The sequence below is a fragment of the Danio rerio genome, chromosome 22 (assembly GCF_052040795.2).
Source record: "Danio rerio strain M-AB ecotype USA chromosome 22, GRCz13ab, whole genome shotgun sequence".
In the NCBI taxonomy this organism is placed as follows: Eukaryota; Metazoa; Chordata; class Actinopteri; order Cypriniformes; family Danionidae; genus Danio; species Danio rerio.
In genome coordinates this window covers 37,499,967-37,511,455 of record NC_141042.1, presented here as the reverse complement: position 1 = coordinate 37,511,455, position 11,489 = coordinate 37,499,967, and the positions used below count along the sequence as shown (strand labels likewise).

Sequence of the window (11,489 nt, the reverse complement as noted above, 5' to 3'; positions counted from 1 at the left end):
AACTGATTCAAAGCATCGATCAGTTAGGAAGCATTTCGGGACCTGGCAAATCTACATGTTACTGCCGGAGTCCAATTTTTGACCTATGTTATATGGCCTCGTGGACTGTGCGTGTGCGCGCTGTTACTATTCTTCCGATGTCTTTTGGGTTCGAATCCCGATTGTACAAATACTCTCAAATCATGGTTTTATGTATTTTAATTATATTTCTGTTTTATGGGGTAGCCTAAATAGATTACAGCTGCGGATACGCCATCAATATAGCATTGTTTTTGTAACACTAAAACAATAATAAATATTTTAACACTACTGATGGTTGGGTTGAGGGTTTGGGTAGACGTTAATGAAATACAATAAATGAGAAATTTAATGAATAATATAATTAATTCTTAATACCTTCTGGCCACAACTGTGTCTGATCTAGCAATAACCGTTTTAATACCAAAACAAGACATATTCATTCACAAAGTGTTTATTCGGATGTCAGACCAATGTTAAAACAAAACGAAACAAGATCAGAGCATTCCCAACTAGTATTAAAGCATTTCAAAATAGCTGCATCAGCCTGGATTCGAACCCACTATCTCCACATGGAGGGCAGAAACCTTAACTGCTCCACTAAATCTCTTGAATATATATTTCTACAAAGTGGGGTTTAATACCTCAGTTTGCTGAAATGTTCTTGCTGAAGATGTTTCGGTGCAATACATAAAAAATGACCACTAGGCGTCACCGTAGAGTGGGGTTTCGAAACGTTTTAAAGCTTCGACTCATTTGCTTCAAATGTTTCAGTGTTTCATGAAGCCTCGCTTTGCCCACCACTAGCTTTAACCATGTGATTAATCATGTCAGCATTTTAACAATTAGCAGATGCATTATTTTAGAGCTCTGTAAATAACATTTGATTAAATAGCACAGCTTTCATTCATTCATACGTGAATCACAAACAGATATGCTACAGTAAGTCACACTAGTTTTGTCAGCTGTGGTATTTATTTTAGCACTGGAACACCTCGTTGACTCCTCCTCCAGATCTGACATCATAAATCACCAGAGCAACAGTAGCCACACCCATCAGCATGGAGACGACCAATCGGATCGCGATTTCAGTAGAACCACAAAAGCGACTGGAATCTGTGGAAACGAAACACAAACATGTCACCTCATGAGAGCTCAGTGAATCATCAGCAGCCACAAGTGTTCATTTTGTGTTGTCTGCATGTGTGAATTTGACTTGCAAAGTGAGGATAGACAGTCATTTGCATTTTACGACTAACAACAACCACAATTTGGGTACAATCTTGAATAAAAGTCATCTTGGGTGGCATTGGATGAGTGAATCAACAGCAAATGTTAATTTTAGGTGAACTACACCTTTATATGGAAGCCCAATCCAGCCACTGAATAATAATTAATAGTAATAATAATAATAATAATAATAATAAAAGGTTATTTTGGCTATTTAAAGGGGTGGTCCAAAGGGGTAATAGCTGTGTGAACATAAACAACATCTCTGAATGTAGGACGCTCGCAGTACAATGTAAAGCAGGGGTCTCAAACTCAATTTACCTGGGGGCCGCTGAAGGCAGAGTCTGGGTGTGGTTGAGCCACGTAAGGTTTTTCACAAGAAAATTATTATATTATTAATTATTACTTTTTTTATTTTATTTTTTTATTAGAATATGCAAAAAGGTACATAAATTGTACATTAATTATTACTTTTAATTTGTTTAATTTTTTTGATCTTATTTTGTTTTAAAAAACAAAACAAAAATAAATAATGTTTTTTTTAGCACAAAATAAGATAAAAAACAAACCAATAAAAAAACTAACAAGAAAATGAATAAATCAGTAATAAATAATAATGATATTAATATTAATAATTATCCATGTTAAATCCACAACATTCACCATGCGCACAAACCCTGCGCAGTGAAGAGGCGTGGCCAGAGGCACTGTAATGTTACAGCAGAGAAAGCTAAAATGGCGTCCAAACGCTGCTATTCCCACAGAGCTTCTTTTATTTCTGTATTTGGGCTTCCAAAGGACACAACACAAAGACAGAAGTGCTGTATTGTATTTAGCTGCAAATAACAAAAAATAAATAATAAAGACTTGGTCCTTTTGTATACCCTAATCTGTCAATGTATCCCAGGAGATACAACTCATACAATTCTTCAGTCATATATAATTTTTTTTTGGATTTTTTACATTTTGAAATGTTTTATATAGGTCCAGATCAAATATAAAATGGCATCAAATGCATTTTTTTTGTTTGCTTATCAAATTCGATTCCTTACAGTTTAAGGATTAGGAATTTTTAAATATTTGGATTTTAACAGATTTGTGTGTGTTGAGCATCAGTTAAGAGAATGTTAGCACCTGTTAGCTTTATTTGTGGGAAAAACTGGATAATTTGGAGCTTTTGTCAGCTAATTTCAGCTTCCAGGTTTAAAATGATTTTTAGGGCGGGGTCATAATCTCATTATTATTCATAGCAGAGTTTTCTTATCCTATGAGAAGAGCCGGCTTCTTAATTATTCATGACTGCGCGTGCTTTCCAAAGGCAAGACCCAGACCTGCCAGTGCCAAGCTGTGTGACCCTACCACGAATGGAGTTTGGGGACTACAAAAAATACATCCAGGCTAGTGAGATTACAAGGGCTTCAGGTTACGCACATTCACCTTGCGCACACACCCTGCGCAGTGAAGGGTGTATCAATTCTGCATATTATATAGTGAGTTTATAACTCACTTTATGATACATTAACTAAGCGATCATATTTAGCGTAATCTAATTAAAAATATATATTTATGAACAGGACATTTAATAATCTGGGAGCGTTGACTTCAATGTAGTATGTGGCCATGCATCTTTTATTCCCCCCTACTGAACGCATTAGGAACAACAGGGGCGTAAAACTGGCTGGATCCAAGACTGCAGACGCCATATAGATATAGGATGCATATGTCTGCAGCTCCCAAGTAAACCACACGAGGGCACCCTTACAACATCAAATTCAGAGGAATTCACATCAACAAAATGTAAATCCTATCGTTGTTACACATATTATCGATAAATAATATAAAAAATCTTAATTTGACACTTTTGAAGGAATCACACAACGTACAGCATATAGTTTTAGGAACTCTGCTTAATGCTTTATAATTCACATTTAGACTAAACAGTGCAAATGGAACAATTAAAAAGAACTAATCCTTATAAATAAATAGCCTAGTTTAACTGGCCTTTATGAAGGTGTGAGGTTCAACCTGTTGTAATTGAGCGCACCTGTGTGTTGCGGACAGTGTTCCTGAAAGCTGAATGGTGTTGTCTTGTTGCTGATGGGATTAGCAGCCACGCACTGATACACATCTTTACTTCTCTCTTTTATCTCCAGCAGCACCGACAGAGGGAAGTTGAGGTCAGGACCGCTGGTCTGATTCAGTCTTTCACCGTCTTTATACCACGACAGAGAGACGCCAGGCCCGTTCTCAGCTGAGCACAAGACAGCGCAGGGAAAGCCTCCGTCTGAAATTGATCCGGAATGAAAAAACAGACAAGAACTTAGGATAATTTCACATAGCTCGCACTTCCAACACATCAAGTGCCTCTCTGACGGACAGGTTGTACTCTTGCAGGTGGAATACAATATAGACATCTTGATTACCATGTTAAATTATGCGTCCAATTACTACTAACGAATATTTAATCGTCCAATAATATCCAGCTGCAGGCCCGCAGAACCACACACGTTCTAGGCACACACAATCTAGGACACACGATTTAGGCTAGCCATATGGTTACGACTGATGTTAATGTTATTAACGTCTTTTTGAACATCGTCATCGATATATTTTGATATATATGGTTAATAAATATTGTACACAGTAAACAATAGTGTTTACTTTACTTTATTTCACAAATATTGCGATCGAGACGGGTGAATGGGGAGCGTTGTTTCCGATCGCCATTCAACATAATAGACTGAACAGTTTTCTATCAGTCATTATAGCTGATCAGTCATTATTATCTGACAATAATACGGCAGATACTCGTTTGCTGGCCTTGCTGAACGATCTAAATTGGACAAGTTTAATTTGTATAATGGACTCATTTATAATGAAAGAAATAGTAAGTTAATATCACAATAATACATTTTGGATAATAAAAATCTTTTTACATGTAATAAATGTATGACACTATATTAATATTTTACTCAAGTGCTGTAATATTGTTTATTTGCTTAACTTTTTAATAACCTTTTAATTAATGATTTCCCACATTTAATACTGTAGTAATTTATAGTAAGCAATAAATTGTTTTTAAACCAAAATTTAGCAATAGGAACAAATTAACTATTAATAATTAATAAAAAATATTAATATAAAATATATATATATATATATATATATATATATATATATATATATATATATATATATATATATATATATATATAACTAACAGCTGTGACAGTTAGTAAAAGATAGTAGTTTATATATAAACTTATAATTCTAAACGGATAATCAGTTAAGATAATCAGTTTATAACTATATATATATGGATATATAGTTTAAATGATTAACTATAGTAGGCTAATTTATTTTAATGTGACACATTATTGTTTGCTTTTTATATTTTACAACAAAGTGATTTTAACCAAGTATGATAAGATTAAGATTCTGAATTAGTTTATTGCACTTAATCCAACAATTAGACAGTCTGTTATGTTTTCTTTGTTTATGTGGACACATGAATAAAGTCATAAATGTCTTTAACCAATCATTTTTATTTACATAATTTGAGTTCAGAAACTGCAGAGATGTTAAAACGATCGTTACGAAATAATAACAATAATGACTGAAATGGGAAACCATACTTGTGAAATTCAATAGGTGGCGATAATGCTAAAGAGTTAGTAGAGCTAGCCTAACTCGTGTGTCCTTGATTGTGTGTGCCTAGAACGTGTGCGGTTCTGCGGTTCCGCAGCTGGATATATCTCTAATCGTCTATCATTAACCAGATGATGGAGGAGAGCGCGAACGCAGTCCCCCACTACCACAAATCATGCAGTCGAGATTCCCACATTTGGAGAATTCGTATAGGTTAACTAGCCTGGGTGCAATGGCTAGACCTCGCCATAGGTGAACCACCTTCGTGGACATGGTGTCCCCCCTCCCAGGTAAGTATAAATTACATTGAGGGCCAGAAGAGGCGGCAATGTCGAGAACTTCATTCTTAATGACGGTGATGCAATACTACACTACACTACACATAGTCCAACCAGATTAAAGCGCAGAATATTGCTGTGAGTACTAGCAAAGGTCACACCAAAATGTATCTGTTTTTAAGAAACAAAATAAGGACATTTTACAGCGAGCCATTTCCCATCATGCAACGGGACCGCCAACCAGCCAATTAAAAATCACTGCGTAAATCTAGCTCTTTTTAGAAGCCAATTAGCTGACTATGGAAACTGACGATGAAATAAAACATTTAACAATTTATCTTTGGAAGCTTTATGAGTGTAAAGATAATAAAAACGGCCAAAAACATTATAAGAAAACTGTGACGTAAGCTTCACGGGAAGTGTTAGCGAGAGCGGTGTTGCCAGATTGGGCGGTTACACGCAACACCTGCAGTTTAGCTCACAGCGGTTTGTCATGACGCTTTTATCGATCTTTTTACTGCAAGAACACACATTGAAGCGTTGTCTGATTGACAAGCAGCGCCTAATTATGTTTAAAAGATTTTAAAACGCAAAATGGGGCGAAGTTATACACCATTACAACATAAAACATCCTCTTATAGGTGGTGTAATCTTAGTGTGTGGGTGAGAGGGGGCAGTGTTTCGATAGTCATGTTGTGGTTCTGTGACTTATTTTGACAGTTAAAGGAACTAGGTTAATTTAAATAAATCAAAATTAAAGTAGATATTAATCTAATTTGGGTGGCACGGTGGCGCAGTGGGTAGCACAATCGCCTCACAGCAAGAAGGTCGCTGGTTTGAGCCTCGGCTGGATCAATTGCCATTTCTGTGTGGAGTTTGCATGTTTTTCCCATGTTGGCGTGGGTTTCTTCCGGGTGCTCCGGTTTCCCACACAGTCCAAACACATGCGCTATAGGGCAATTGATTAAGCTAAATTGGCAGCACTGTAAGAGCTTGTGTGAATGCAAGAGTGTATGGGTGTTTCCCAGTAGCCTACTGTGTTACAGCTGGAAAGGTATCCACTGCGTAAAACATATTCTGTCAATAAATGAATGAGTTCAAAATCACACAAAAAAGGATTTTCCAGGTATTAATGCAAAAACGGCACGGTCTGTTCGCTGTCTTCTGAGGCAGAATGATTTAATCAGTAGATTAATTTAGTAGATGTGATCGCCATCTCATCCAAATTGTTAGACTTTGCTGCAATTTTACAGTCATTTACTGCAAAAACACCCAGTAAAATACCACATAAATACTTTACAGTTAATTACTGTAATTTGCACTGCACTGTTGGTCATATTAGGTATTTGCAGTATTCTACTGTAATCAAAGTAGTCAAGTACTGCTACTGTAGCCGAGGACAAAAAATTACACCATTTATAAAACGTTTGTTGCTTTGAAAATTCAATTCAACAGTAGATACTAAAAATAAAGGTTTTGCACTGATACTGTACTGTAAAATATAAATAAACTACTGTAAAATTAATGTAAAATTGTACAGTAGTACAATGCATTAAATGACATTTTACCGTGAAAAAGTTGCAGCGGTAAGGCTATTTTACTGTAAAATGAAATTGCGGTTAGACCCTGCTACTGTAAAACACATTATACACACTGTTACATGCCTTGGATGTATTTATTTATTTATTATTTATTTGTGTGTTTACTGTCCATTGGGAGTGGTTATGTTGTGTGTTTCTTTTACTTTCACGGTGTCTCTCTGCCTGCTCACTTGGTAGAGCTGATTGGGCCCAGGTGGTGCTCATCAATGGAGCGTGCTGCAGTAATGCGCTGCTACAAAAGAGCAGTGCGTCTCAAACCACGGAGAGGTTCACTTCTCCCCTGCTCCAGACTCGTGATTGTTGTGGGTGTTTATCTGGTTGATTGTAAAAAGGAGTTAATGGGCTAGTGAGTTCAATTTTAGTTTTTGTGTGTTGAGAAACTTGCTTGTTTCTGCGTTGTGTAATTTTACAGGCAGTGTGTCTGTTTTCTGAGTTGTGATTTAAATACATATATTCTTTTGTGTGTGGTACGTAAAAGGTAATTGTATTGTTTCTTTGTCTGACTTTTTGATTTAAAAATTGAAGCTGTAGGGAGAGGGTGCCATTTTTATTTTTGAAATTGTTTGACTGTGTTTATTGATAGTAAGGGAGTTGAGGAAAGCCTGTGTTGTTTCATTTCTTTTCTTTTACCTGAAATTAGGTTATTTAGTACTCCTCCTGAGCTAGACCTGTTTTGTTTGTTGTTTTGGTTAATCCTTCTCCTGAGATTTATGCTTCATTTATTGTTTATTGATTTAAGAACCAAATAATAAAATAATTTAAGTTTACTCTTGTGGTTGGATCACATTTCTGAGGCAGGATTGAAGTGTTCCCTCAAAATTTGATTATTTAATTTATACACCATTCATTCATTTGGACTTCTTTTTTTTTCTCAAATTCTAAATTTTAAATTTTCTTTGTTATTTTCCTTCCCCAACCCTAGACCAAAAAGGGGAAGGGACGTAACAACACACACACACACACACACACACACACACCGGCCACTTTATTAGGTACACCTGTCCAACTGTTTGTTAGCGCAAATGTCTAATCGGCCAATCACATTGCAGCAACTCAATGCATTTAGGCATGCATACATGGTCAAGACGATCTTCTGCAGTTCAAAGCGAGCATCAGAATAAGGAAGAAAGGGGATTTAAGTGACTTTAAACTTGGCATGACCTACTAAACTGCTGACCTACTAGGCTTTTCACGCACAACCATCTCTAGGGTTTACAGAGAATGGTCCGAAACAGAGCAAATATCCAGTGAGCGGCAGTTCTGTGGGAGCAAATTCCTTGTTGATGCCAGAGGTCAGAGGAGAATGGCCAGACTGGTTCCAGCTGATAGAAAGGTAACAGTTACTCAAATAAGTACTTGTTACAACCGAGCTCTGCAGAAGAGCATCTCTGAACATCCAACCTTGAGGCGGATGGGCTACAGCAGCAGAAGACTACACCGGGTGCCGCTCCTGTCAGATAAGAACAGGAAACTGAGGCTACAATTCACACACGCTCACCAAAACTGGACAATAGAAGACTGGAGAAATGTTGTCTGGTCTGATGAGTCTCCATTTCTGCTGCGACATTCAGATGGTCAGAATTTGGCATCAACAACATGAAACCATGGATCCATCCTGTTTTGTATCAACAGTTCAGGCTGGTAGTGTTGGTGTAATGGTGTGCCGAATATGTTCTTGGCACACTTTGGGTCCATTATTACCAATCGAGCATCAACACCACAGCCCACCTGAGTATTGTTGCTGACCATGTCCATCCCTTCATGACCACAGTCAACTCATCTTCTGATGGCTACTTAAGATAACACACCATGTCATAAGGCGGCAATCATCTCAGACTGATTTCTTGAACATGACAATGAGTTCACTGCACTCAAATGGCCTCCACAGTCACCAGATCTCAATCCAATAGAGCACAAACATGTCAATATGGAGCAAAATCTCTGAGGAATATTTCCAGTACCTTGTTGAATCCATGCCACAAAGGATTAAGGCAGTTCTGGAGGTTCCAACTCGGTACTAGTAAGGTGTACCTTATAAAGTGGCTGGTGAGTGTATACTGTATATATCATTATTTGTCACTGAAGAACAAGTGCACAGTATAACTTGTACACAATCCGTCCAGAACATACTGCAGAAATATGAATAGTCTGATAGTAAATCATTGCATAAATGGACTATTGTATTGTACTACTCACCATCCATCTGACAGTCACTGACAAGTGAGCTGTTCTCAATAACAGGAAATGAGACCGGTGCTTCAAAATAACAAAAATGTGTCTCAACATACTAAATATATATATATATATATATATATATATATATATATATATATATATATATGTAAATAAATTGTGGCATGTAAGAGAAAGCATCATAACTCACCATGAACAATGACATGAAATCGTTTAAATGCAGTCACCGTGGTCATGATCTGCGCCTCGTAGAGTCCTGAGTGACTGATTGAGGTGTTTCTGATAGTGAGAGATCCAGTCCTCTGGCTCATCTGCACCCTGTCTTTCAGTTCTTCATAACTGTCATATATAGAGACGATCATGCTATGGATTTCAGCAATGAGAGTGTTGGCTTTCTCAGGTCCAAACATCCACATTATCTGCATCTCTCTGTTCACTTCACCCAGTCCAGTATGTAAAGATACAGAGTCTCCCTTCATCACTAATATCGTTTCAGTTTCATCCAGCTCTCCACCAAACACACCTTAGAAAACACAATAGACGTTAAGTTTGCTATATTAAGAAGACAAATCGAACAAAACAAAACACACTAACCACAGAACATGAGTAGAATCGACGCACACCGTATTCTGATAGGCATGTTGTACTTTAAACGTTCACCATCAGTCCAGCTTGAAAGTGAAACCTTCTGATGCGTAAACTTCACACCAGCAGCAGAGTCCACCCACAAACCACAGTCATGTCATACTTTCCGATGGCACAAATAACATCTTGATTGTGGTGGAAAAGACCATTAACAAACATCAAACATCTATGTCCATGTTTCCCTCCTCCTCCTTCTGTTGTTTTGGAATTCACTATCATATTCTTTGGGTCAAAAATCAGCCACCTTCACTAAACCTCTTTGTTAAGGCAGACAACTGTAAATCCTCAAATCTGTTTGCATGAGGAAACAACCTCATCTTTATCACAAACTCTGTGAATGTCTAGGTTTTCCCTCATCAGTGTGGAGTTTTTCTGTCAATGTAAGCAGGGGCGCAACTGCACATTTACTGATGGGTATGCGGCTTCAACTTTTGCGCGCCCCCCTTCAATCCAACTATATTTTATAACAGGCAAGTGGTAAAATGTGGAAAATATTTCCATCAATAAATTAAAGATATTTTTTCATAAAGATATCAATATGCTTCAAAAAATACAGTTGTTTCGCAGTTCTGAACACAACTGAAATAGTATGAAGTAGTAAAAGGTATAAATACATTAAGAATGTTAAATCGCAAAGAAATGCATCTCTTACCACCCCAAATTTCTTCTCAATTTAATTTTCCCTCACTAAATGATTATATCACCTTGACTAGCCTTGCTTTTGGACTTTTTGTACTACATTTGTCAAAACAAAATGATAGACATGGGAGTCCTAAAGGGCAAAAGAACATTGCAATTACTTCTCACATGCATACTGTGAGAAGTGTAAGGTCTGTCTTTGCAAGAACAATTGACTGAAACTGCTAAAAGTTATATAAAAAAGACTGTCAAATGTTTAGTGTAACAAAAAAAAAAATAAATAAATAAAAACAGAAACAAACAAATGTTCTATTTAATTGAAATTTTATAATTTTGTTTGTAGCTAAAATTAAAAGTTTTGAGCTAAGAAGTTACCAAAAGGATGGATGAATCAATATGATACATATTAAATTCATAAAAACATGTATATGGTATGAAAAATGGGGGTGGGGGGTGGAATGATTTTTTTATTTAATAAAATACAATATTATACGCGTATAAAATGCTAAATAAACATTTTTAACAAATATATATATATATATATATATATATATATATATATATATATATATATATATATATATATATATATATATATATATATATATATATTATTTGAAACTTTTAATATGGATAACTTCAAAATAGTTTTGGAGCAATGGCGCCCCCCATGTGTGGCGCCCCTCTGCGCCGCATATACTGCATACCCCCTTTTTGCGCCACTGTTAATAAGTGTACATTGACAGAAATTACTATATCATATTTCTGCAAATAAATGTACAGAGCAGTGTTTCCCAACCCTGTTCCTGAGGGCACACCAAAAGTCCTTGTTTTCAACCTCATAAACCTTTAATAACAGCATAAAAGAAATCTATGATAGTAACATAAACTTTATCAGTGGCTGAAAAACACTAACAGTGCATAGCTATATAGCTCATTCCTGATTCAGGGATAGTGATTAAAACACAAAACAATTGGAAAGTGAAGGTTTGTTGATGTGTAAAACCTATAATAATTAATGCAATTTTATCAAGAACGTATATTATAGCAGTATTTTATGAAAAATTCATTAGCAATAGAGATCGTAGTAGGCGAAAGTATTTCGCTTAAATCAAGAGGAAATTTCAGTTTTAGTTTTGCTTTTCACCTCAGCTCACTAAATAATAAACATTTATAATGTTTCAAATTAATTTATTAATGAAACAAATAAATAAATTGCCTGTTTTTGGATAATAGT

At 36.1% G+C, this 11,489-nt stretch overlaps 1 protein-coding gene and 1 non-coding gene across 6 annotated transcripts; both read right to left on the bottom strand.

Moving 5' to 3' along the window:
* Nucleotides 1–456: 456 nt before the first annotated feature.
* si:ch1073-214b20.2 lies at nt 457–9,738 on the bottom strand. 5 transcript variants are annotated; one of them, XM_087303280.1, is made up of 5 exons: nt 9,592–9,720; nt 9,159–9,491; nt 8,972–9,031; nt 3,293–3,532; nt 457–1,134 (listed from the first exon to the last, which is right to left on the bottom strand). In XM_087303280.1, exons 2-5 carry the CDS (start codon nt 9,445–9,447, stop codon nt 998–1,000), a joined length of 726 nt encoding a protein of 241 aa, XP_087159406.1. In that variant the 5' UTR covers nt 9,448–9,491; nt 9,592–9,720; the 3' UTR covers nt 457–997. The 5 variants fall into 5 exon arrangements, 4 of the variants coding, with proteins under 4 accessions (XP_087159406.1, XP_087159407.1, NP_001373783.1 ...); NM_001386854.1 differs by having other exon boundaries at nt 459–1,134; nt 9,563–9,723; XR_015521367.1 differs by lacking the exon at nt 8,972–9,031 and having other exon boundaries at nt 9,196–9,491; nt 9,563–9,722.
* On the bottom strand, nt 5,032–5,194 carry LOC137489057 (U1 spliceosomal RNA). Its single transcript, XR_015522525.1, has one exon. It is a non-coding gene; the product is annotated as a U1 spliceosomal RNA (small nuclear RNA).
* Nucleotides 9,739–11,489: the final 1,751 nt, after the last annotated feature.

Bases quoted from the DNA above. Each gene is read 5' to 3' on its own strand.
- si:ch1073-214b20.2 (NM_001386854.1), bottom strand. From the start codon at position 9,608: ATGCCTATCAGAATACGGTGTGCGTCGATTCTACTCATGTTCTGTG. The intron at 9,492-9,562 runs GTTAGTGTGTTT...GTGTTTTCTAAG, and splicing joins GATTCTACTCATGTTCTGTG to GTGTGTTTGGTGGAGAGCTG. The intron at 3,533-8,971 runs GTGAGTAGTACA...GATCAATTTCAG, and splicing joins CAGTGACTGTCAGATGGATG to ACGGAGGCTTTCCCTGCGCT.